The sequence below is a fragment of the Festucalex cinctus genome, chromosome 6 (genome assembly GCF_051991245.1).
Source record: "Festucalex cinctus isolate MCC-2025b chromosome 6, RoL_Fcin_1.0, whole genome shotgun sequence".
Taxonomy (NCBI): domain Eukaryota; kingdom Metazoa; phylum Chordata; class Actinopteri; order Syngnathiformes; family Syngnathidae; genus Festucalex; species Festucalex cinctus.
The window spans coordinates 28,971,571-28,998,854 of NC_135416.1; the positions used below are offsets into that span (position 1 = coordinate 28,971,571).

Genomic DNA, 27,284 nt, shown 5'->3' on the forward strand with positions numbered 1-27,284 from the left:
GTAGGCCGGCGAAGTGTGGTCTCTCTGAGCCACCGTAGTTCGTGTTCTTAAAATCATTGTATTTTCTTGTTTGACCGATAGATGGCGGTCGTGAGCTACACACTGGGGCTTTAACATCAAAATCAAACCTCAGTCTTAGAAACTCCCTTGTCGGGTAAATTTCGTTCAAAATTTTGAATTGGACCTCTTTTGCTTTGGGAGGTACCGGAAATGATATATAATTTTTTCTTATGTTTTTAGTCTTATCAATCTCAAAGGATTTCAAAATATATGACCTCTTAATTGGATTAGGATAATATTCATCTAACAGCATTTTCCTGATAACCTTGTTATTACATTTATGACCACAAAACTCCACTCCCCCAATGCACAATTGTCTTAAACTTTGGGAAACTCCCGAATTTCGAACATCTATTTCACCATCATTCTTAAAGAGATCGGAATTGCATTTGTTATCTTTGTGTATTCCGTTAAATTACATTGTATCTGGTATTTTTGACAAAGATCTTCATGTGACAACAGATTTCCATTTTTGTATAAAAGATGCGCCACAGCCCATATTCCTTTTGAATTCCACTCTGCCCTAAAAATTGATTTCCTGTTAAGCAATATGTATTGATTATTCCAGATTGGGGTGTTGTGTGGGGTAAAATTGTGGCAGTACAATAATTTCCAATAAAGCAGGGCCTGTTGATGAAAATCAGACAGTTTAACTCGCAGTGATCTACACTCAAAGTCACATCGCAACAGAAATTCTATACCGCCCACTTTTTTGAAAATAACATTAGAAACAATAAACCAAAATGAATCCTGATTCATGACAAAAGATTGAAGCCATTTTAACTTCAAGACTCCATTCATAATATCAAAATCAATGGCGTTTATACCGCCTTCTTCATACCCTTTAACCATGTAATTTTTCCTTATGTATTGGCATCTGTTTCTCCATATAAATCTAAAATTGATAGTGTTTATCATCTTAAACATTTTAGTCGAAACTGGCAAAGAATATGGAGGGTAAATGACTCTTGACAGGCTCTCCATCTTTGTTAATAAAACCCTTGCAAAAATGGAAACATCTCTTTGTAGCCATCTATTTAAACCAGACTTACATTTGTTCACATTTTCACATATATTCATTTCTTCTGTCATAATTTTGTCCTTCGAGATAACAATCCCCAAGTATTTGACTTTCTTTTTTACCACTATATCACCCACAGATTGTAATTGGCAATTATGTAATGGCAAAATCTCACATTTTTTCAAGTTGAGCAGTAAACCGGAAGCCTTTGAGAAAACATCAATAGTTTGTAGAGCCAGTGGAACTTGCTCCTCATTCTCCAAAAATAAAGTTGTACCCACTGAGCCATAGACGTCTATTAGATGTCTATTCTAAGTTTTAGATGAAATTAGCCCGGCTGTAATTGGTCTATATTTTAGCCCAAATCTAGACGATACAATTAATCAAGTAAATATTAACTATTAAACTTTAAACAAATAATTGTAGGTTGTATAAATGATGGCAAAATGTTGAGTTACTACGATTTAAACAGTAATTGATCAATGTAAAGTGTACTTCATATTTAGACTTGATTTAGACATCTAAATGAGGTTCTCATTTCAACTCTATTTAGACCAAATCCGGACGATTATGGAGGTTTATATTTAGACCAGATTTAGACGTCTAAATCAAGACCTCATTTCAACCTCTCTTTATACCAGATCCTGACAATATACCTTATAATGTCCCAAAAATAATCACACAACAGTTTCGGTATAAAATAAAATGCCGGTTCGCACGAATGGTGAGCGGCAGTCCCAAGCATGCAGGTGGTCAACACTTCCTCCCCACTAGGTGGCAGTAACGCGCTTAAAAGAAGCTTACACGTATGGTCAACACAAACAGAATGCCAACTGTAGTCGACTGTCCACTTCGGTTGCAAAACAAATACTTGCTTCTCGAAAACAGCTCAAAGAGCTGCTTATGGGTGAGTGCTCAGTGATACGTTATTGAAGTGTTATTTTGTTTTACAATGTTTAATTTATCTATCAGTCCGATTGTGAGTAAAACGATTGCATGCTACCAAGTTAGCTTAGTAGCTAACTTGTTAGCTTGCCAGTTTATGCTATATACATGGCGTTAGTTTGTTCACAGTTAAAGGAAGGCTCCTTTAATTTTACGTAATGTATGGCTTGATCGGCAGTAAATAGTTAGTTTAGCTACGAAAAATGCATAAGAGTTGAAGAATACACCCTTATATTGATTTATTTAACTTTTCTTCAACATAGAAGTACTTCCGTGTTGGAACGCCCCCGAGTGGTGACGTAACAAGTGTGTATACTCGCTTGGCGAACAGTAGTTCACGCAGACATAACAACGAGGAGGACACAAACTGTCACTTATGCCTTTGTGTATTGCAAAATTTTGCAAGGCGTCGGCAAGGAAAAACCCGCGAGACCCCCCTTAAAAAAAAAAAAAAAACGACTTGAGTAGACAATGGTTTGTTTGCTAAGTGCTGTCAACCTCCCGAAGGACAAGCAGGCGTGCGCGCAGCGAACATTTCAGGCATGAGGACTAAGAAAATATGTTACAATTTGAGATGGGGTACGCCACACGCCTAATACTAAAGCCCAACGCAGTACCGAGTATCTTTAAAGAACCAGACGTGGGAAATAATCAAGCCGATGGAGGATCTCTGGCGGCTACTTCCGCAACTGCTAGCAACACGGAGCCTTCACTCTCACAACAGTCGGCACACATCGAGGTCTACCTACGGCCACTGAAAGATCTCGGAGAAGCGAAGCAAATTTAAAGCGAAAGGTAGGCATGTTTCGGGGGTGGGGGGCATTCTTTATTATACTGCACGGACTGTTTTATTTCATAATTCATTTGAGTGTGAACATCGTCAAGTACGGGGACGAGGACGTTATGTTTTATTAGCTCGTAAGTTGTTTATACTAAACAAACTGACCATGTTCATAATCTTATTTTAACAAAAAAAATTATAGAATGTGGATTAGTGTCATTATCATGTGTCATGTGCGACGTACTACATTTGTGTTCTGTCCCGCTGTTCTTCCTGTGGTGCCTTCCACTTTCATTTGCATTTCGTTCGGATCCAAACCATTGATAACCAGCCTAGGTAACGGCGTCTCGCATTTCCTTACTTCATTCTGTCTATAAATAAACACGGTTAATACACAACCTTCTTGCAACCTTTCGTTTACATCATCGGGACGCTACGCAAAAAAAGAAAAGAAAAAAAACAGCTAGGGGAGGTTGGGCGCTGTAATGATGATACATTTAATTTTACTATTTTTTCTTTTTCCTGAAATAGTTCGTCAGTTCCACACGTTTTGCATTGCTCGTGCTGTGTGTCACTTTACCTGTTGGATATTGGCAGTTGAGATTGTCCGCAAGGAACCGATCCTCGAGTTCTTTCATTTCCAGACAGCACACATTCATTAGCGGATTGTCCATTCCTGTGCAGCTCCCGCACCACCCCCCCGCCTGATTCACTCGTTCGTTAAAGTTTATTTTGTGCCCGAAAAGACCATCTGGCGCCACAACTTTCACATCCAAGGCAGACTTTCCTTCGGTAGGGTTATTTTGTCGTGTTGGATCGAAGCGATAAGGTTTAATCCTTCCGGGTTTGACGCTAGATGCACGGCTGCGTTGCATAGTGCTTCCATAGTGTAGCGTTTACACACTAGTGACGTAAACATCCGGGTTATTTAGTCACGTGTAACAAACATGCCGGTGTTGTGCCGCAAATGGCATCCCGCCTGAAAATGCATCCCCTCTCGCGGGAGCGCGCTTACGTCACTCACTTACGTCGCCCTAACCATACTTCGATTTAAAGTCATAGCGCCATGAAATTCACCCAGGTTGCAGGAGCTACTTTTGTTTATACTTTAGCGTTGGTGGGGTGTTAGCGGGGGGCGGGGGGGTGGAATACTGCTGGTGGTTGAGAAGGTGTGTGTGGGTTTGTGTGTGTGTGTGTGTGTGTGTGTGTGTTTGGGTCTGATATATTTTGTACTTTTTTGAAACAGCGTTACGCCTGAGACAGCCACTTTTGTGTGCGCTTTAGCATGGGGGTGGGGGGGTCGTGATAAGACGCGAGGGTGGGGGGGTATAGATTATGTAGTTGTTTTTTTTTAGACAGTAATATGCCTGAGACGAGCCACTTTTGTGTATGCTTTAGCGTGTGTTGGAATATAAACTGTCGCAAAAACAATACGTGTTTTTAACTGAAAAGTATGTTCTGCTTTAAAGAAATTGTATTTTCTATTTTATTATTATTATTATTATTATTATTATTATTATTATTATTATTATTATTATTATTATCAATTCAATCTCTGGTGTAATAACCTTATTTATTGATTGATTGAATTATTTTTTTATTTTTTATCTGTTCTCATTGCTGCTGGACATGTAAATTTCCCAGAGGGAGCCATCCCAAAGGGATTAATAAAGTCAAGTCTAAGTCTAAAGCTTATACCCAAGTACTGTGCATTGCTTTGCAACGGGACAAGACAAGAAACAAGTGTTTTCTGCTCATCTTCTTAGGACGTGCATGTCACCATTTAAAACGTCATACATCCAACCATCTTCACCCTTATCCTTGCTTGGGTCAATACTCGTGCTTTAAAAATATGACCATGTGGGGATGCAGTCCAGCAGGCACATTTAACATTCACCTTGCCTGGAATTGCATCCCCATGCATCTTTGGTTAGGATGCTCGTAGGGACTTCAAATTCATCCGACTTACTCTTGCTAGTCCCCTGGGCCTCCCCTGAAAAGCATGTGAGGATTGGATAAACAGAAATGGATTTAGGGGGGGGATGCATAATCAGGCAACCTGGGGAAAACGCATTGCCTGGAATTGCATCCCCATGCATATCTGGTTAGGATGCTCATGGGGACTTCAAATTCACCCGACTTACTCTTGCTCGTCCCCTGGGCCTCCCCTGAAATGCATGTAAGGATTGGACAAACAGAAATTCTTTTAGGGGGGGGGGATGCATAATCAGGCAACCTGGGAAAAACGCATTGCCTGGAATTGCATCCCCATGCATATCTGGTTAGGATGCTCATGGGGACTTCAAATTCACCCCACTTACTCTTAGTAGTCCCCTGGGTCTCCCCTGAAAAGTGTGTAAGGATTGGACAAACAGAAATGGATTTAGGGGGGGGATGCATAATCAGGCAAGCTGGGAAAAATGCACTGCCTGGAATTGCATCCCCATGCTTATCTGGTTAGGATGCTCGTAGGGACTTCAAATTCACCCCACTTACTCTTGCTAGTCCCCTGGGCCTCCCCTGAAAAGCATGTGAGGATTGGACAAACAGAAATGGATTTAGGGGGGGGATGCATAATCAGGCAACCTGGGAAAAACGCATTGCCTGGAATTGCATCCCCATGCTTATCTGGTTAGGATGCTCGTAGGGACTTCAAATTCACCCCACTTACTCTTGCTAGTCCCCTGTGCCGCCCCTGAAAAGCATGTGAGGATTGGACAAACAGAAATGGATTTGTGTTCTAATCTCAGGCAAGATGGATTGCTCGCCCTACCTATTTCTACTAATCTACACTGTCCCCAGCTCATTCTATACGAGTTTATGTCCATGACTTTCCACACAAAGTTTACCCATTTATAGTCAAGTCTAAATATGCTACTTCATTAAAAAGGGCCAATAATAACAATAGCAACAGCACTCATACTTTATATATATTACATAAATAAAACACAATATCTTAATCAACAACAATGTAAAAAAAAAGTACAATAAAGTGATTACAAAGCAATTGAAAACAATTACTAATGTTCATTTCGAAAATAAAGTTAACAAAGTATTTGTTTACGCAAAAAAAATAAATGCTAAAAAAGAAAATAATGAAGTGTCCAAGTCTCAGGTGAATTATTCGCATGCAGGGCACTGGTAATCTGCCTTGGTATCAGGAGTCCCGACACACCCATGGTGAAACCACCTTTTGCACATGTCACAGCAAATCTTAAAAGAGACAGAAAGTGAAATGTAAAAGTAATCTAGATACAATCTATAATCTTTTGGGAGCCATAGTCATATACAATAGTACTTTGAAAATCACAGCAGCTATGATTAGAAGTAGTACATTTATAAACTCAACTGAACTTTATTTATAAGGCATTTTAAAACAAACATTGCTGTACACAAAGTGCTGTACACAGGTGTGCTCCTGGCGGAACCCAGGAGCAAAACAAGATGGAACCCATGCCCATATGAAAACCCACATGGGGCCCAACTGGACATGTTGGCTGGGTTGTTAAGAAATTTCAACTCCACTTAATGTTGATTTAATTTCAACAATAATATCACTTTCTGAACTTTTACATTTTGCATGCTTACCCAAAGATGATTAGCATCATCGTTCTCCTTGAACCCACAATAATGACACAGGTTGCTTAGATCATCTGTTAAGACAAGGAGTATAAGTCTTCATTATTCACTACCAAATTAAAAGAAAAAAATTGCTAAAATCTAAAAACCCTTCTGTACTGTGTATTTTCTCTGGCCGCCCTGATTATTTAATCTTAATTCTATCATCAATCTTGTATTTAGCTGTTTAATCAAGTTTGTCACTAACATCATTTGAGCTGGGACATTACTGGAAAAAAAAGTCACATTTTAGAAATGTTTTTAAAATTAATAAAGTGATGTTTAAAAATCAACCTATTTCCCAATAAACTGATAGAGACTTTTTTTTGTTATAAAGTTATAAAAAAAATAAATAAATAAAAAAAACACAAAAGAACGACCGCTCCCCATCCTCAAGGATCTCTTCCAAACACTTGAGAACCCATTCCACATATGCACCAATGTTTTTAATTTTTGAATTGAAACAATGTACATGTCGGGCTATTTCAGAAGTGAACTAAGAGTTTGGTGCTATGTTTTACAGTATATTCAACTGTGATAAATCTATTATCTGTTATGGGTCATTTAAACTAATAGTGATTGATTTATTACTGTTTAAACATGAGGTAATTAACATTGATCATGTAAGAAGAACATTCACCAGATTCTCGAAGGAGGCGGGTGGCTATATCTTGCCTCATCCTGTTCACTGCTGTGATTGTGGTCTTCATGTTGACTGTTTGTTGGTTTGTTAATATTTTCTCTGCAAACTGAAGACAATCATAGTTATTACAGTATATGTGTTAAGATGGATACATAAACGAGTGAGATGCAGATATCCATGCATTAAATAGAACAACATAAATGAACGTTTGTCACTACATCAAATTAACAGTTATTTTATGATGAGTGTCACAAACAGCTATAGTCCTGTCAGAATACAGTCTAACAGATTTTGGTTTTAATCTAAAAATAGTAAATGACCTTTAGGTTGTATAAATTCTTTCAGCGGTGTGTTGGGTACTCACTTTTAAGGCCAGGACACCACATGAGGTGCCATCTTGTTGTCGTGCATGAGGCAGGGTGCTGCAAGCCCACCTCGATACATTGCAGCCTTTTTTGCGCATAAAGGCCCTATGAAGGAAATATTTGAAACTATATTTATATTGTTGCATTCTCATTCAACAGATCATAGACCTGCCTATTGTCTGACACTGTAGTTAGTACGTTCTGTGTATCAGAAGACATCATTTTTAGAAAAAGTATTACCTTGTTGACTCCTGGCACCGCTTAATGTTGCTCTGAGACTCCCCCAATGGATCAATAAAAAGGCATCTCTTGTCATGTGGGTACATGACCTTTTTATTTTTAACACAGAAAAAGTTAATTAGGCATCTTTACTAAAAACTGGGTGTGCATATGTAAATATTTTATATGTCAAAAATTGCATTTGAATGGGAGATCAAGACAAAAACAAGTAGCTAGATGGCCTTCATAACCATTGATGCACCTCATAAAGAAACCATATTTATACTGCACTTCACATCTCACCGTCAACATCCAGTGGTGGTGGTCGTTCACTATTCCGATGATGACAGAGTATGCCATAGCATCGAGCTGAAAGTAGAAAACAGTTATGAAAACCAACAGCATAATCACAGAAAAAACTTCCAGTGACATAAAAGTCCACTACATACAGTCCTGAGTCTTGGCGACTTTCCTTGCCAGATTGCCGTCATCGAGAAGCTATCAATGACAGCAGCCACATCTTCATTGCACTTATTGTATTCCCGCACAAGAAGAGTCAGGTAAGCATTGATTACCTATGAAAAAGAAAAATCGTGTGTGAGGCATGCAGTTTAATATGCTGTTGACTGAGTCACTGTTACAGTATTCTATAAGGAGGATAAGAACCAAAGCATTATGCAGGTCACTGAATTGCAATTTATGCACTTTTCATTAATATGAATAAACTTATCGTAAAAAATTAAGTGTAGCCCTTAATTCTTTGCATGGAAAGTGATGGAAAGGCAACAGATTATGACAGTATACCTCACTCTCAAGCTCCTGGTTGGGACTAGTCCTTTCTATGTCCGAATAGTACAAATTGTACTTTTCAATCTTTGAGAGAAGGACATATACTTTTTTCCCTGCCCATGCCTCTTGCACATCTGAGGAGATGAGATTGAATCACATGAAAGTATTGTTAAGCTGTTACTGTATGTATAACATGCTGTATTCTGAAAACTTTCATTAAGAACTTAAAAGGCCTTTAATAAAAATCATCATTTTTCATTTCACAAACAAATCTTAAAAGTTTTATGATTTGCACTTCAGTCAGATGGAAAAATGTCATTAAAATCCATTTAGCTAAAATGCAACAGGAGAGTAAAATACAAGGTTTGTCACCTTGTATTTTTTCCCCGATTGAGAAAGCAGAGAATGAAAATTACTTACATTTTTCAGTTTGGGGCTCTGGTACAGCTGGAGGTGAGGAGGCCAGCGAGGCCGGAGATGTGGAGGTCGATGGAGGCAAGGAGGCAGCTGGAGGTGAGGAGGCCGGTGAAGGCAAAGAGGCTGGTGAGGGCAAGTAGGCAGCTGGAGGTGAAGAGGTCGGTGCGGCTGGAGGTGAGGGTGCCGGTGAAGGCAAAGAGGCCGGTGAAGGCAAGGAGGCAGCTGGAGGTGAGGAGGCCGGTGAAGGCAAAGAGGCCGGTGAAGGCAAGGAGGCAGCTGGAGGTGAGGAGGCCGGTGAAGGCAAGGAGGCAGCTGGAGGTGAAGAGGTCGGTGCGGCTGGAGGTGAGGGTGCCGGTGAAGGCAAAGAGGCTGTTGAAGGCAAGGAGGCAGCTGGAGGTGAGGAGGCCGGTGAAGGCAAAGAGGCTGGTGAGGGCAAGTAGGCAGCTGGAGGTGAAGAGGTCGGTGCGGCTGGAGGTGAGGGTGCCGGTGAAGGCAAAGAGGCCGGTGAAGGCAAGGAGGCAGCTGGAGGTGAGGAGGCCGGTGAAGGCAAGGAGGCAGCTGGAGGTGAAGAGGTCGGTGCGGCTGGAGGTGAGGGTGCCGGTGAAGGCAAAGAGGCCAGTGAAGGCAAGGAGACAGCTAGATGTAATGAGGCTGGTGCAGCTGGAGGTGCTGATTTGGTGGATACGTTAAACTGAATGACAGAGGGACGGTTAGTTTGGGGTGCAGGTGCAGTTAAAGGCAAGGAGACAGCTGGAGGTGAGGTGACCGGTGAAGGCAAGGAGGGCTTGGAAGATTTTATTTTTCGTGGAATACGTGGAACTTCATTTTTTGCTTTTACTAGTTGGTCAGTGTTGACTTTTGTAAGGACCACACCGTTACTTCCCTCCAGATCAGCACTTTTACCTTGAAGCGCTCTTATAATATATGGGCCGAGGAAGTTGGCCTCCAGCTTTCCACCCTTCCTCTGCTGGTTCCTCACATTTTGCCTCCAGACCTCATCTCCAACTTTGAAGACACCTCTTGCAGCACCTGATTTGAGCCTCCGCCGCATGTTCTCCTGCTGCTTCTCCACATTTGTTTTGACAATGTCCCGAATGCCCTCCAGCCTCTTGATTTCCTCAGCTGGAGATTCCTCTCCCACAACAGCCTCAACATTGCTGTCCAACTGCACACAGAATTTTACACTTAATGCACAAACATTATTTTGCAGTAGATTTTGTCTTTGCATTGCATTGACTTCCAATTGCATTTACACAACATACTTTGCAGTTAAACTTGTAATAAAATCATTTTGGTAGTTTTCCGCTAACCGTGTAGTGCACAGGGACCTCCGATGGGTACCGGGCCTCTCTCCCAAACATAAGGAAGTATGGGGAGTATTTGGTGGTGATCTGCTTTTTTGTCCTAAGCCCGAACATTACGGCATCCAAATACTCATCCCACAGGTCAGGTTTGCTGCCTACCAGTTTGCCAAGAGTCCTGAATAATAAACATATTCATAGGCATGTATTTAAAACTAGTCATTTCAATTCTGCCAACATAAATTGAAGACTATATACAGTAGGTCATGTTTCATGAGTAGATTGACCTTTGTTAACTTTTGACCTATTTTCTTCTCACCTTTGGATGGTGCCATTCATCCGTTCCACCAAACCGTTTGTTTGGGGATGATATGGTGCACAAAGACTCCGTTGTATCCCGAGTCTTTCACACACACTCTTGTTAATCTGTAAATGCAGAGTAAACATAAATCTTTAACTGTAAAAGAGTCTGGAGGAATTTTTTTTCTGGAAGGTGCAAAATTATTAAATGGAAGCTTTTTTTTATACTGGATATGTAGCCTTTTGACTCAAACAATGATGAATGAAAATATCTCGTCTCACTCCAGCTTGAACGTCACTGTGAAGCGCTTTCTCTCCCTCAATTAAAACTTATCCTCTAGCAGTGACATCTTCCTGCTATGCTAAGTTTTTCTGAATATAACAGAATCTTTTAATATTTTCTGTTAGTTTTTTTGTCTCACAAAATTTCTTAGTTAATGGTGTAATTCATATATTAATAATTATTTATTAAACTGATTATTGACTATAAATAATAGTTAATATTTTGGACCTTTTCTATTACATAACTAGTGAATTAATTTTATATTATACAGAAATACATACACACACACACACACACACACACACACACACACACACATATATATATATATATATATATATATATATATATATATATATATATATATATATATATATATATATATATATATATATATATATGTGTGTGTGTGTGTGTGTGTGTGCGTGTGTGTGTGTACAGTACATAATTAAATGCACTCCGTGAAGTTTTACAGTTTTACAGTATACAGTTGATACAGTATTTACCGCATTCACAAATTCTTTCCCCTGGTCCGTCAATATTCTCTTTGGTGCCTCAAACTGATGAAAAAATTTCAATATGCAAGATGCGACTTGTGCAGCAGTTTTGTTCGGAAGTGGATATGCCTGTGGCCATTTTGTGTAAGAATCTATCATTACACAAATGTATTCATTCCCATTTTTTGTTTTAGTAAGTTTTCCAATCAGGTCCATGCCCACAAGTTCAAAAGGGTGTGTGACCTAAAAAAGAAGAATAAAGAAAATCAGATTAAGATCACCATCCTTGGGAACAATTTAAATAATTGCCTGTGTAAATAAAAAGAAATGCCAACCCCTATCTTAATATGTTAACATGCTGTTGTGCAGAAGTAGTAATTAACCTCCCTATTGGGTTTCAAATTACAAGTTTTTAGCAATTCTTCTGTGAACCATAGATGATAAGCTATGTCGTATAATAAATCTACAGAATGTTTACCTTTATAGGAGTATACTGCACCTCCTTTTTTATCATTTTCTGGCTGGCCTGGCAAACTGAACATTGTGATACCTGCAAAGAACACATGTACATGAAAATGTTGCCATCAGCTAGCATTGTGGTTGTGGTTGATGATATTCCATGTTCTGTGTGAAAATAAAAGCACATGCACTAATAACTGTGTAAAATAATCTCGTAGAATTTTATTTAAAGCATATTATCTTGCAGTATTGTGGGATTACCCATTTATCAATATCAGCAGCCATTCCGGGCCAGTAAAATCTTTGACAAATGGCATGCCGTGTCTTCTTTTGCCCAGTGTGAGCTCCAGTCGCACTGGCATGAAAGTCAATGAAAATATCATTGGCCTCTTTCGACCCACACACAACTTTGGTTTTGCTTTGTCTGGCTGAACCTTTGTTGTACAGCTGCTCTCCTGAAAAATAAAATGGATAGCATATTGACTCCTAGAAATACTTTACTATTTACTATTTAAATTTCTATCCTATTATTAATTTAGAGAGAACCCTGTGGCTTGGTTTAAACAACAAAACAAAAACAAAACAAAAACAAACAAACAAACAAAAAAGAACAAGTGAGAAAGGGGGTGGGGACACACAGGCAAAGCAAATATTACTGCAAGTAGGGATTATTGTGTGTGATTTGCTGCAATAACCATTGCAATTATTTTTAATCATTGATAACATAACTAGTATTGTCTTAAAGAGGAAAATTATAGGGATGTATTAAAAGTTTTTATATCTTTTATGTTTCAACAGAAATAATATGAGAACATCTCAGAAGGAACATATCAGCAGCCAATATTGTTTTAGAAAGCTCTCTATAGTGCCAACACATGTCGCTCAATGTGTTTTGCACCCGTTTCTTGGGGAGACATGTGTAATTACTGGTGTAGAATAAATTCACCTGTATAGGACATTAAATTAGAAATTAGAAAAGTTATTTGTACATTTGGGGGAGCAGCATTAGCTGTCATTTCCATTATTCCACCTTTTCTTGTCTCCAACCAAGCCTAATTGTGAAGAGAAGAACATTCTGTTAATTGATTTTGACGTTTAATTATAGTACTTATGTCCGCTTACAGTCGAAAGAAACACGCAAAATGCGTGCATGATTTCCTTTTCTGGTCGTATTACTTTTTGTAGTACCCTAAACCAAGGCAACTTCGCCATTTGGCCGTCAGATTTTAACGACGTACTACTTGAAATGACTTTAATTAGTCTCTGAAAATACCACTCACCTTCCACGTCATATTTTGCGGACTTTCGACGAATTGCACTTTTTTCCTTTTTTGATATGCCCGCCAAATATAGCCCTTTGGTTTTGTAAGTTAGAATTACGTTATAGAGTGAAGGCTCCATTTTCATAATAATACTAGACCTCTGTTTGGTGAAATGAGGGTATAGGCCTCTCCTTGGGGAACGTGAAAGAACTCCAGGGGGTTCGTGACATTAAAAAAACAAAATAAAAAGTAGCATCCATGCAAAAATGCTTTAAAAATAATTACTAAAATATGCAAATAATTCAATAAAATAGAAGTTCATAAAACAAATGTTATTCAACTTCATAGACTTCAAAATTTTGATCTACCCCATAAGAGAATGGTTCGACCCACCGAGCATCACCTGTCAATCATGTCAAAACTTTATTTAAAATTAAGATAGTTACCGGTATTTATTTTTGAGAACAGATCTTTGACCAAAAGGAAAACAGTGAATAGTGATTTATTTTTGTGTGCACAAATCTATAATTCATTTAATTGGTTATTTCTTTTTAGTAAACTATTTTTATTTTCAAAAAATTCAAGAGATTAATTAAATGAAGTTCCAAAGTTTAATAAATCAAACAACACTTTATTTGAATTATTTATGCTTTTCAACCAAAAATGCTTTGCAGTGTTTCGAGGGTAGGCAATAGCTGGAAGAAAAAACAACAACAATACTTACACTGTGGTTACATAAATGAAAAAAGGTTGAGAACCAATTGGTTAAAGGATAGACAATCAAATGCATCATTTGAAAAAATGTATAAAAGAGTGTTGTAATATTCTTTTTAAAAAGTAAATACTGAAACAAATGAGGAAACTTACCTAGCAATCAATCTGTTTACTGTGACTGCATCACCCATCGCAGATTGATACGTTGTCATTAAAAACAAAAAGACCAATAGGCTACATGCTATAAGTCCCCATGAGCATCCTAGCCAAAGATGCATGGGGATGCAATTCCAGGCAATGCGTTTTTCCCAGGTTGCCTGATTATGCACCCCCCCCCCCCCCCAAAAAAAACAATTTCTGTTTGTCCAATCCTCACATGCTTTTCAGGGGAGGCCCAGGGGACGAGCAAGAGTGAGTGGGGTGAATTTGAAGTCCCTACGAGCATCCTAACCAGATATGCATGGGGATGCAATTCCAGGCAATGCGTTTTTCCCAGGTTGCCTGATTATGCATCCCCCCCCTATATCCATTTCTGTTTGTCTTATCCTCACATGCTTTTCAGGGGCGGCACAGGGGACTAGCAAGAGTAAGTGGGGTGAATTTGAAGTCCCTACGAGCATCCTAACCAGATAAGCATGGGGATGCAATTCCAGGCAATGCGTTTTTCCCAGGTTGCCTGATTATGCATCCCCCCCCTAAATCCATTTCTGTTTGTCCAATCCTCACATGCTTTTCAGGGGAGGCCCAGGGGACGAGCAATAGTAAATGGGGTGAATTTGAAGTCCCCATGAGCATCCTAACCAAAGATGCATGGGGATGCAATTCCAGGCAGTGCGTTTTTCCCAGGTTGCCTGATTATGCACCCCCCCCCTAAATCCATTTCTGTTTGTCCAATCCTCACATGCTTTTCAGGGGAGGCCCAGGGGACTAGCAAGAGTAAGTGGGGTGAATTTGAAGTCCCCATGAGCATCCTAACCAAATATGCATGGGGATGCAATTCCAGGCAGTGCGTTTTTCCCAGGTTGCCTGATTATGCATCCCCCCCCCAAATCCATTTCTGTTTGTCCAATCCTCACATGCTTTTCAGGGGAGGCCCAGGGGACTAGCAAGAGTAAGTGGGGTGAATTTGAAGTCCCTACGAGCATCCTAACCAAAGATGCATGGGGATGCAATTCCAGGCAGTGCGTTTTTCCCAGCTTGCCTGATTATGCATCCCCCCCCTAAATCCATTTCTGTTTGTCCAATCCTCACATGCTTTTCAGGGGAGGCCCAGGGGGCGAGCAAGAGTAAGTGGGGTGAATTTGAAGTCCCCATGAGCATCCTAACCAAAGATGCATGGGGATGCAATTCCAGGCAAGGTGAATGTTAAATGTGCCTGCTGGACTGCATCCCCACATGGTCATATTTTTAAAGCACGAGTATTGACCCAAGCAAGGATAAGGGTGAAGATGGTTGGATGGATGACGTTTTAAATGGTGACATGTACGTCCTTAGAAGATGAGCAGAAAACACTTGTTTCTTGTCTTGTCCCGTTGCAAAGCAATGCACAGTACTTAGGTATAAGCTTTAAACTTGACTTTATTGATCCCTTTGGGATGGCTCCCTTTGGGAAATTTACATGTCCAGCAGCAATGAGAACAGATAATAAAATAAATAATTAAATCAATCAATAAATAAGGCTATTACAGCAGAGATTGAATTAATAATAATAAAAATAAAATAGAAAATAATAATTCTTTAAAGCAGAACATACTTTTCAGTTAAAAACACATATTGTTTTCGCGACAATTTATATTCCAAATCAAAACGCAATTGTTTCCGACCCATTTATAAACAATCAAAGAATCATCTCATTAAAAGCACGCATTTTATACTTAGATCCATAAGAAAAACCTTGCTCATTTCGCCGCATTATAAGCATTAAACCTGAAAAAATAAAATAAAAAAAATAATAATAATAATTAACCCCTCGTCAATGCACAGTTCACCCCCCCAATTCGTATGACGTGTAGGCATATCACTGTCACAGGACTGTCTCCAAAAACTAAAGCACACACAAAAGTGGCTCGTCTCAGGCATATCTCGCTGTCTCAAAAAAACTACAAAATCTATCACGCCCCAGCGTCTTTTCACAGTCAACCCAAACGCTGCCCCCCATCCCCACCCCCACGCTAAAGCACACACAAAAGTGGCTCGTCTCAGGCGGGCGTAAAAGCTGTTTCAAAAAAGTACAAAATATATCCCCCCCCCCCCCCCCCCCCCCCCCACACACACACACACACACACCTTATCAACCACCCCGCTAACACCCCACCAACGCTAAAGTATAAACAAAAGTGGCTCCTGCAACCTGGGTGAATTTCATGGCGCTATGACTTTAAATCGAAGTATGGTTAGGGTGACGTAAGCGAGTGATGTAGGCGCGCTCCCGCGAGAGGGGATGCATTTTCAGGCGGGATGCCATTTGCGGCACAACACCGGCGTTCGATTCATTTTAACATCGGTTTAAAAGTTATTAAATGTACATAAAAAAATAATCACGTCACCAAATTAATTATTGAAAAAGTAGCAACTTTTTGCTGCTAAAAATGGATCAATAAGTAAAGTGTTCCTTTAATTGAACAATGAAAAAGTTCCAATCTTCACTTACGTCACCCTCTTCCTTTTGTTGACCTGGACCAGATCCATCTGCTCTTTCTTCCATCCGCTTCCAGTATGCTGACCCTGCAATACAAATTAAAAAGGAAATTATGGTTTTATCTTTCAAAGTATGTTGTGTCCTTTTGATGAGTTATATCCTAGGTGTGGGTTAAACATTGCAAACAAGGCACAAAAACGGATTTGTAATAATACTGTAAAAAAAAAAAATAACATGATCAGACTTACCCCTGGTTCCTTCAGAGTCTATAATTTCATTGCCTTGACTATCAGTCAAAATAATTGACTCCTGTTCTCCCAGGGCCTCTTGGACCTTACTGATAACTGTTCCCACACAAGCCTCAAACTCCGTGAAGCGTACTGTAACCATCTTCTTGGTCTCCAGCTTGCCACTTAAGACTTAAGCAAGGAAGACATTCCTAAACATTGATAGGGATATACTTTCATTAATACAGAATTTAATAGTATATTAAAGTTTGCTTTAATTTATTGCTGTTTTTTTTTGTACAAGAATTAGTATATCAAGTGGTGGTCATTATTCCGACTAACATTGTATATCCTTATTTTGTTAGGAATATCCATTTTGGATGTTTTATTTTCATTACATGAATATCAAAACTAATCACTTTCCTCCACATCATCATGCTGAGGTATCTCCTAAGTGCCCCAAAATTTCACTTAATTGGATGGTGTGACATATTTTTGGCTTTATTGAAAATCACCACTTCTGTGATTTTGTTAGACTTCATTTATTGGAGTCATTTTGATTATATTTTGAATGATTATGTTTACTCTATTTAGAAGAACCTGCTATCTCGCTAGGGGAAGCATTTAAATTAATAACTAAATTCTCTCACTTATCAGATTACTCTATTAACTGGACAAAATCAACATTATTACCTATTACAGAAAATTCATGGAATCCTACAAGTCAGGATCCACACTACTCCTTTCCTACAGGTAATTTAAAATACTTAGGTGTTAAAATTTCACCTAAGTTAACTGAATTAACTTCTTTAAATTTTTCACCATTATTGGATAGTATCCGTAGTGACCTGGAGCGCTTTAATAGGTCGGATAGCTACTATAAAAATGAAAGTTTTACCAAAGATTAATTATTTATTTTCAATGATTCCATTTAAACCTACGTCTAACTCGTTCCAATCGCTGGACTCTGCTATCATAAAATTCTATTGGAATAAAAAAAAAGCCAAAATTAGTCTATCTACTCTTCAGGAAAGTAAATCTAAAGGAGGTTTAGAGGCACCAAACTTTATGTACTATTATTTAGCTAATCAACTACAAATCTTGTGCTATGGACACAACCCAACAGAGATACTAACTGTTGGTTGGAATTGGAGCAGAAGGATTGTAATAATCTTAGACTGTCAGATTTACTCTTTATTACAAAATCAATAAGACGACATAATTGTTCTAAAAACCCAATGATAGCCGCCACCCTGACTGCCTGGTGGAAGGCATTAGAAATTACAAACTCCCAATTGGCGCCCTGTGGGCTCTCTCCCATTTGGCATAACCCCGACTTTCAACTTAATAATCAGTCGTTCCATTTAAGCTTATGGGAGCAGAAAGGAATTACACACCTTCATCATCTTTTCTCAGATAATAAGTTTATATCGTATACAAACTTGGTCCAGAAATATGAAATAAAAAAGGGAAATTTCTTACATTATCTGCAAGTTAAAAATATGGTTAAGAAACAAATCCCAACACTTCAGGATACGCTCCAACTGCCTGTCTTAGCTAAAGATATTATAAAGCTTTCTCCAACAACAATAAAGAAAATATCAAAAATATATAAGTTATTTTTATACACAAATAAAACATATTTACCGACTTTAAAATGGGAAAAAGACTTGTCTATAGTTCCGGAACCAGACTTTTGGACCCAAATCTGTGAAAATGTATTTAAAATGACCAAACAGACAAATTTGCAACTTATCCAATATAAGATACTTCATAGAACATATATTACACAATATATGATGAAAAAAATGGGACTCTCTGACTCCGACATTTGTCTCCAGTGCTCACAAAACACTGCCGATACTTATCTTCATGCTTTATGGTCATGTACTCCAGTGCTGCATTTCTGGACTAAAATCTTGGAAAAGCTCGCTGATATATTAAACTGTAGGCTTCCTTTATCTCCAAGATTGTGTTTACTAGGTGACTTAACAATAACTGAGCTACCATGTAAACAATCTCAATCTATATTTATAGCCCTTACTATTGCTAAAAAAATAATCCTTGTCAATTGGAAAAATAAACAATCTCTAAATATCGACCACTGGTTAAACTTACTAATAAATTATATCTCAATGGAAAAAATCTCTGCCTTAAATAAAAATCAAGTATCAAGATTTAAACAAATATGGTCTATGTACATAGAATATTTTAATCTCAATTTGGCAACTTAATCCTGCCAAGATTCTGCCTGTTAACGAGAGCCACCACATCGTTACAACTTCTGTTTTCGCTGCTTCTGTATTTGGTATTTTGTATCTGATTGTTTTTATTTTTATATAGTCAGGAACCTAGTTGCTGCTAGTGGGCTCGAGCATACCACACTATACGACACTATACTCATTAACTCCTTAAGATTTATTTCTAGTGGGCACTAAGCATCAACACTTGGTGTTACTGCATGCTAATTAGTCAATTTTCTTGACGCCGTACCCTGTGGTCGGGCGGGGGTGGTTCTGCCCCGCCCCCCCGTTGTCTGCTCGGTAGCTTTGCACGATACACTTTGTAAATATACACATAGGGCACACAACACATTTCTTGGTGGGGTGGGGAAGGGTGTAAACACCGTCTTCACCCTTCAACTCCCCTCCAATTTTAATGCACTTCACGTCTAAGGGGAGGGGTGAGTTGGGGTGGGGAGCCATCAGAGGGGATGGACTGCAGTGCCTGGCAGCGCTGTGGTCCCCCCCATTTGTATCCCTGCCCCACCACTTTGTCCCTCCATTCCCTTTTTTAATGCACCACACATATACATATTAATTTCTTTGGGGGGGATACGGGTGTGTCGGAGTAGGGAAAATTTTTTCCCTCTGCTCCGACTCACCTGCTCCCAATTTTAATGCACCACACGCACACACTTGTATAAACACTGGGTGGGGCCACATTCACGGTGTAAGGGTAGAGCTCGCCAGTCGGCGAGCTGGCGGACTCAGTAACAGGGTTAGGTGTCACTAGTACTCTGGCGTGACGACCGGGGCCTCTCCCCACCGGGCTCGGTGTTCTGGTGTTCCGCCTTCTCCCCTGGTGCTTCCTCCTCTGCTTCCCCCCCTCCCGCCGCTGTGCTACTCTCGCGCGGCTGGAGGTGGGGTGGGCACATCTTCCCTCTCTGCGCTGCTGCCCGGTGCCGGTTTCCGGGGGGGGGGTAGGGTTCGCGGGGGGCCGGGTTCGCGGGGGGGGGGTTGGCGGCCATCGGGGGGGGGGGGGGGGGGGGCGGCTTGTTTGGGGGGGGGTGGAGGTATGGGTGGGTGGGGGGTTGGGTGTTGGGGGTCGGGGTGTGTTCAGGGGTTTGGGGGTCGGGGGTGGTGGGGCCTGGGTCGTGGTGGGTGGCGGGTTTGGGTGGGGTGCGGGGGGGTCGTGGGGGGGTGGGGGCTGGGGACCGGTGGGGCGCTGTGGGGGCCCGCTGGGCCTCGTTCTGCGGCCTTGGGCTCGGGGGTGTGGGCCGGGGGTGTTCCGGGCGTCTGGGTCGGCTCGCCGACCGGTGTCCGCTCGGGTGGCTTGGGGGTGGCCTTGGTGCTGCCGCGGCCTGGGGATTTCGGTGGGGGGGGGGGGGGGGGGGGGGGAGTGCTCGCTTTGCTGGACCGCGGTTGACGGCTTCTTTCTTTGGTGGTGGTCCTTATGCATGCCAGATCCGTCGCACCAGCATCTACTGAAACTCAACAGAAATAGCCTCTCCCTCCCACAGCCCCTTGAATCAGTTGGTGCTGGTGTCTGTGGTTCTCACTTTGCTCTATCTATCCTTCCCTCCTTCCTCTCTTTAGTTTTTCCTCTGGTCACTTGAGATCTTAATTTATTAGAAGTATGAGGTTTCTGGGGTTGGCATAAGACTCTGGTTTTGTAACCACGTAGGAGGGGTCTTGTTGGTGCTGGACTTCACTTTGATGGATTGGATGTACTGGCTTCTATGGATCTCTCTCTGCCTTATCGATCCTTCCCTCCTTCCTCTCTTTAGTTTTTCCTCTGGTCTCTTGAGATCTCGCCAAATTTGCTGGAATTTAGAGGCTTCCGGGGTTGGCGTAAGACTTTGATTTTGTAATCATGGGGAAGGCAGGAAGTGTTTGGTCGGTGCTGGATTTCACTTTGATTTTCCTTTCTTTTCTCTTTATTTCTTTTTTTTCTGACCTTTTCTCTGGTCTCCTGACCATTTAAACCTCACGACTCTGGCAAGATTCTGAAGTACCTGGTTAAGGCGAAGGGTAATGGGATATTTATAAGGCTTTAGGTGAATGAATGAGTATAAATGTATACGTATTTGCACGCACGCACGCGCACGCAGGCAAACGCACGCAAACGCACACACGCAAACGCACGCACGCACGCAAACGCACGCACACATACACACACAAAAAAAAAAAAAAAAAGAGCAATGATGACAAGACGTTGAATCGGTAAGACTACCGAATGAACAATTCTGAGCTCTTAAAAAAAAAAAAAAAAAAAAAAAAAAAAAAAAAAAAAAAGACTTAAGCAATGAAGACATTCCTATACATTGACATACTTTCATTAATACACAGTTTAATAGAATATTAAAGTTTGCTGTAATTTATTGTTATTTTTTGTACAAGAATTAGTATATCAAGTGGTGGTCATTTTTCCTACTAAAATTGTATATCCTGATTTTATTTGGAATAGCCATTTTGGGTGTTTTATTTTTATTACATGAATATCAAAACTGATCACTTTCCTCCACATAATCATGCTGAGGTATCTCCTAAGTGCCCCAAAATTTCACTTAATTGGATGTTGTGACATGTTTTTGGCTTTACTGAAAATCACCACTAAAGTGATTTTGTTAGACTTCATTTATTGTAGTAATTTTGATTATATTTTGAATGATTATGTTTTAATATAAATACAGTAATAATTACCACTTAGTTTAATTGCTTAATGTTACTGTGTTGTGAGTGAAGAAGGTAGGCTATAGGTAAACATGCAGGATAGAGGTATTGTATATCAGCAAATGTTACACGTATCTACATACAGTATAAAGTAGAACAAGAAAATACTGTACATAAAATGTGAAAATAACAGTTTAGCAAAAATATTTTTTTCAATACTTCACAAAGGTTTTGGTTGGGGTACTCCTTGGCATTGGACACGTTGTGCTTGAAGCGGTGCTCGGTGGGCGGTGAAAAGAAACTGGGTAGGTTGGCGTGATTCCATTGCCCCAGCTGAGTTGTCCACAGTGGTACTGTCGCCATGCACTTCATAATGGCCTCTTTCCTTTAATTCAAAACCGTTGAACTCTCCACCAAATCTGGGAAATATGGCCACGTTGGCATCATCTGTTAGGTATAGGGTTTCCTTTTGGACCTACAACAGGGGTCGAGGTTAAGAAGACGCTTAAAATTTTTCTCATTCATGTAATTACATTTTCACATACAGAAACAAAGCCAGTTTTAGAATGTTTTTTTTTTTTTTCTCGAAATGTACGTAGGCCTACTACTAATGTAACTTTTGTAATGACAAAGTATGGAAAGTAGAGTAAACCTATTAAATTTAAATTGTCATACTATATATGACAATACTTTTTGGACTGCATGAGGAAAATAGTATAAATTTCATACCATACATCATCATTTGTGTATTTTAATCCTCATACAACTGTCTTAAAACTGATGAAGCATCCTTTGGTTGATTAGCCTCATACTTTTTTTCAGTGACCTTTTTTCCAACATGAGTCATGACATTCACATATATTTATTTGTAATGGTATCACAGGCCTCATTTTTATGAACATGGAACCACACAATTGTTGAATTGGTTGCAATAGGCGCTTTCACACCAAAAAGCCCAGGAACTTTGAGTGCATGGTAGAGTCAGTTCCGGGTCCGAAGAACTTGTGAGCGGCCCACGAGTTTGCGTTCACACGGCATGAAAGCAGGCAGGGTAGTTTATTCAAATGAGACTGATGACGTATGTCAGGGGAGGAAAAAAAACAGCACTACCCCGCCTGTCCAGCAAGTGGCGGTACCGGTAAAACTGAATGACAAACAACCAGTGTGACGTTGAAAAACGCGACCTTTGACCCTCCATCGCCATTTGTTACGATACAAGGCATATCATCTTTTCGTTTTCCTTGTCATGTTGTACAGAGTTGTGTTTGCAGCAATTAGAACTTCACGGGAAAGGTTGATGAGAACCATTGGGACCCGCCGTACTACCACATCAAGATGAGAAATGGGCAGGACTTGCTCACTTGGAAAGACAGTCAAACCTGCAAGCACGAAGACGTGCACTGGTAAGGTTTAAACACAATTATACGAAATTTATTTCACATCGGAATTAAGCTGTAACATGTAACGGAGCTCCCCTTGCAAGGTGGAGAACACGAAAAAAAAAATGAAGTTACAGAGTGTATTAGTGCCTTAAACACATCGTATGACTGGCGCGTTCAGTTGCACGTCTACTTGCGTGTGTCCCCGCGCGTCGGTCGTTTGTGGATGTTTTGTCGTACTTTCTGCCATGAAAAGGGCAATCGCTGGAAACTGGTGTTTCCTGCCTAGTTCTCGTGCAATTCACGGCAAAATAGGGCTTGATGGCGAGTTGCTGTTCACGCTACATGTACGCTGCGTATTTCATAATACCGTTGGACCTGGACGTATTGTTAGTCTGTCCGCATGTTTTTGTTTTTTCTGTTAAACACATGATTGACCGATCCAAAGTGTTGAAATGGCTTTCTTTCTTTGACGATGCACGAATGTTAGAACAAAGGTGCCGGGATTTTGGGAAAAGTGCTGATTTTGGAAGTGTCAGATTGCCACCTCAAGCCAGTGGTTTATCATAGGGCCATAAATTGGTGCATATTCCGCTATTTTAAGGTATTCTGTCATGTAAATCACAAGGCTGTTGCACAAAAGTAATTAATGTAGATATTAACATTTATTAATTTGTTGTGTTTCTGTTTCAGATTTGCCACTTCTACCAATCTGGGTGTGTTCCGCTCAGGGAGTGGAAGAACATCAGAACCCCTGAATGGTGGGACGCTGTAATTATGTTTGCATTACTGTTTGTCAAAAATAAAAACATTAAAAAGAATTCATTGAGCATAAGTTTTTATTCGTGTGGAAAAAAAACCAGAACCACAAAAGTGATATGAAAACAAAAGCATTTATTACTTATGCATTTGGCTTATTTGTGTCCACAAGTCTGTTTTGGACTGCCAGGAAGCCCATTTGGAACTCTCCGTTGTGCCTTTGTTCAACCAGCTCATGTGCCACGTGTTGATCTTCCTTGCGCTCCTCGCTTCTGAGGTCAACTTCCTCCTTGTGCTGCTCGCGTCTGAGTTCAAGGTCCTCCTTGTGCAACTGCATTTCTTCTAAGAACATTGCACTCGTGGACTCCCCCTTCTTTTCATCAAATTGGTGCAGGTATTCCAAAAATAGGTGGTCTCGGTCCCGTGTCCGCTAACCTATAGGGATGTAAATGTACAATGAGTGACAGTAAATACTTTTGATGAGCTTCCAGTTACATGACTTTGAACTTATTGGAACTTGACAAAGGGGCAGGAAACTCTGTTCGAGTGGCGCAGTTTCTGCTTGTGGACGGACCATCCTCGCTTGTACCTTCCTAACGCATCGACTTAAACGGTTTCAACAGATTCGTGCAATGAGTAAGAGTACAGTACAATGATTTAGGTAGGGGTAAAACACGGCACTCACGTTAATGTACTTTCATTTTTCATAGTTACAGAACAGAATATGCCACACTACATTGCCAAATATGGCGGCATGCACTTGAAGCTTTTTTAGGCAATACACACTAGTAAAATTGCAGGAATGTAACTTTTTTTTTTTTCCCTTTCTCAATGCACCATTATGAGTGAAATGAAAATTGTATATGTGAGTATGAGGATTTATTATTGTGTATGCTTATGAATTTCATGTACATACGTTAATGACAAATGCACGCATGTGTTAAGGTGCAATTGTTTACACAAGCAGGATTACACATTTTCTTTTAGTACATTCCAGTAAAAGAAAATGTGTAGTAAATTAATACATTCCAGTAATGTACTTTTTTTTTTTTTTTTTTAATGAAATGAGTCAGTAGATATAAAGAATGGGTAGGACTAGACAAGTTTTTAACTTCTTTCTACTCCTTTGAACATGTAAACTATTATGAATGATTGCAATAAGTTTCTTCTTTGTTTTAAAATGTTAACTGCTACTAATTTGTTTATAATGTCCAATAAACAAACAAACACACTGCCTTATTCAACGAAGCAAAATTAATTGTGAGTGGGGTGTTGCTTTAAAAGTTTTAAATGAAGCTTTTGAAGTTATATAAAATGAAATGAAACATACCAGGACTGTTCAGGGAGGCATCATAACGTAAAGGAGAGCAGAGAAGGTCCAGCTGTAAGTCACAGTACATAACATTATTTTTCTTACGTTTCAGTTTCCCTAGAACTGTTTATGAGTTGTTGTTTTTTTTGTTTTTTTTATGAGTTGTTAGGTGATGAGGCTAACAAGTTAAAACGTTTTAGTTACGTTGAATGCAGAGCTTTGTATTAAGGAAAAAAAAAAAACAGAACAAAAAACGAAGTGGTTGTTTTGCTTTTAACAGTGAATAGTATGCCTAGCTTCCACACGTCCTTTTCACGAAGCTTTTCAATTTCGTCACTGAAAGCAGGGCTATTTCGGCGTTAGCTGCCTACAATACTTTTCGTTTACTAGGTTAATTGATTTAGGAATGATTTCACATTACATGGGCTCGGAGTTGCCCTGGATGCGTGACTTTGCCAAGCTTAAGCTAACATGCTACGCTAACAGTTTAATGCTAGCGCGGTGTAAAAGCCACGTTGCGACCAAGCATCGACCTAAATAAATTTATATACAAAGATGTGCATGAGGCAATTCTGTCTTACCTTCGTGTGTTAGCAAGGCTGTTGGCAATGAATCCTCGCACACTGCCGTGTCCTTGCACATTGCTTCCAGCATGGTGATTGCAGAGTCCTCCTTTGTACTATTGGTGGTACAACCCATCCGGTGGCCGAGAATGTCGTCCAGTCTTTCATACATTTATTAATTTTGCGGTCATTTCCACTGTGGTTGTTGTGGTCCTTGAGTTTCCTTTAGTCCTGTTGGAGTTTCTTTAGTTTTTCCCTCACCTGCTTTTGTGTGTGTAATGTTAACTCTGCTAGCTTCGCGGTTATTATCGTTTCTTGTTGGACTTTCTAAGTGCCGTTGGGTCTCCTCGTCCCATGTTTGCTCAGGAGAGCCTGTACTTCCTCGTCCGTCCACCTCTCGGTTTTTTAATCCTTCCATTGCCGAAATGTTTGAAGAAAAAGTCGTAACGCCCGATAGAGTATAGTAAAGAAGAAATGGCGGCTTTGCCGCGGGAAAAAAAAAATCATCTAACCAAAACGACACACCTCCTCACCCAGTCAACCAATCATAACACACTAGACAACACGCCCCCACCTTGTGTAGTTCAGGGTACACCCAAATACCCTCCTCAGGCCTAGGAACTAGTACCGTTTCGACCCCCCCAGACCCGGAACTGGTTTTGTGTGTGAACGCAAACTTTGGACAAACTCCCCCGGAACATAGGGAAGTTCCTTCATAAGTTCCTGCGGTGTGAAAGCGCCTAATGTGGCTCAGAGGCAAAAAAAAAAAAAAAAGTGGCTGGATTGTCTCAAGAGACTTATGTTTCAATGTTTTAAAATTGGAAAATAATCACACATTTTCAGTAGGGGTGGGACAAAAAAACGATTCGACTGAACCACCGGTCGTCAAGGGGAGCTAAACGACCGTATCGGAAGCAGACTTGTCAACCGATACAAAATCCGCCGGGAATCCTTAGATACATTGCTTGTAAAGCTGTGGACCGGATATCGCGTTGCTGTGAATCGGTTGCGAGTGAGGCTTTATGGTTTTCATAACAATAGCAAGAGTTCTGCACCGTGCTCTACTTGTTTTGTTTACATTTCAGTAGCATCACTATTCAAGCTCCTTCCGTGTTTACAGAGAGCGAGCAAAGTAGCGCTCAGAGACGCTTCATTCCCCGGATGTTGTAAAGTGTAAACATAACGCAAAGACAGACGTTACGCACCTTTTTTTTTGGGGGGGGGGGGGGGGGGGGTATGGCGTTAGATTTGTGCCACAATTCCGTGCGTAACAAAATGTGTTTCGTACGTACAAAATGTGTTTCGTACGTACCAAAAATGTGTTTCGTACGTACCAAAAATGTGTTTCGTACGTACAAAATGTGTTTCGTACGTACCAAAAATGTGTTTCGTACGTACAAAATGTGTTTCGTGCGTACAAAACAGTCCTCGCGCACGCTTGCTTCGTCTCGCCTCAACACGTACGAAACTTTGATTTACGCTTGCGATGCAAGGGTCGAGGCGTGATATTTGTGCCACAATTCTTAACCAATCAGGAGTCGGACAGGAAAGCAAATCCTGATTGGCTGTTTAATATCCAATCAGGCAGAACTTTGACAACGTGTCGTCACGCCGCGTTGCATCATGGGCGCTTCTTCGATGTATTTATTTATTTATTTATTTATTTATTTTTTAAACAAGCACTCGGTCCTTTCCTGTTTGAATTTTTGTCTGTATTTCTGCTGATTTTTATTTACTTAATAGAAGTTTTGTTATGTTACGGGATGAATCAGCTCCTAACTGCTTTCCTGCTTAGCGGAAGAAGGAGGGAAAACAAGTTTTAGCGCTCATGGTGATG

General features: G+C 40.2%; 1 protein-coding gene across 1 annotated transcript; it reads right to left on the reverse strand.

Moving 5' to 3' along the window:
• Positions 1-5,866: 5,866 nt before the first annotated feature.
• On the reverse strand, positions 5,867-10,107 carry LOC144020376 (uncharacterized). Its single transcript, XM_077523770.1, has 12 exons — positions 10,096-10,107; positions 9,845-10,023; positions 9,133-9,527; positions 8,862-9,080; positions 8,457-8,575; positions 8,102-8,227; positions 7,956-8,021; positions 7,674-7,762; positions 7,433-7,538; positions 7,066-7,174; positions 6,396-6,460; positions 5,867-6,020 (listed from the first exon to the last, which is right to left on the reverse strand). The coding sequence occupies exons 1-12, from the start codon at positions 10,105-10,107 to the stop codon at positions 5,928-5,930; spliced, it is 1,578 nt and encodes a 525-aa protein (XP_077379896.1). The 3' UTR covers positions 5,867-5,927.
• Positions 10,108-27,284: the final 17,177 nt, after the last annotated feature.

Excerpts from the sequence above, each read along its gene's own strand:
- LOC144020376 (XM_077523770.1), bottom strand. Across the intron at positions 8,576-8,861 it reads AGAGCCCCAAACTGAAAAAT|ATGTGCAAGAGGCATGGGCA; the intron begins GTAAGTAATTTT and ends TCATCTCCTCAG. Across the intron at positions 8,022-8,101 it reads AGTCGCCAAGACTCAGGACT|CTCGATGCTATGGCATACTC; the intron begins GTATGTAGTGGA and ends TTCTACTTTCAG.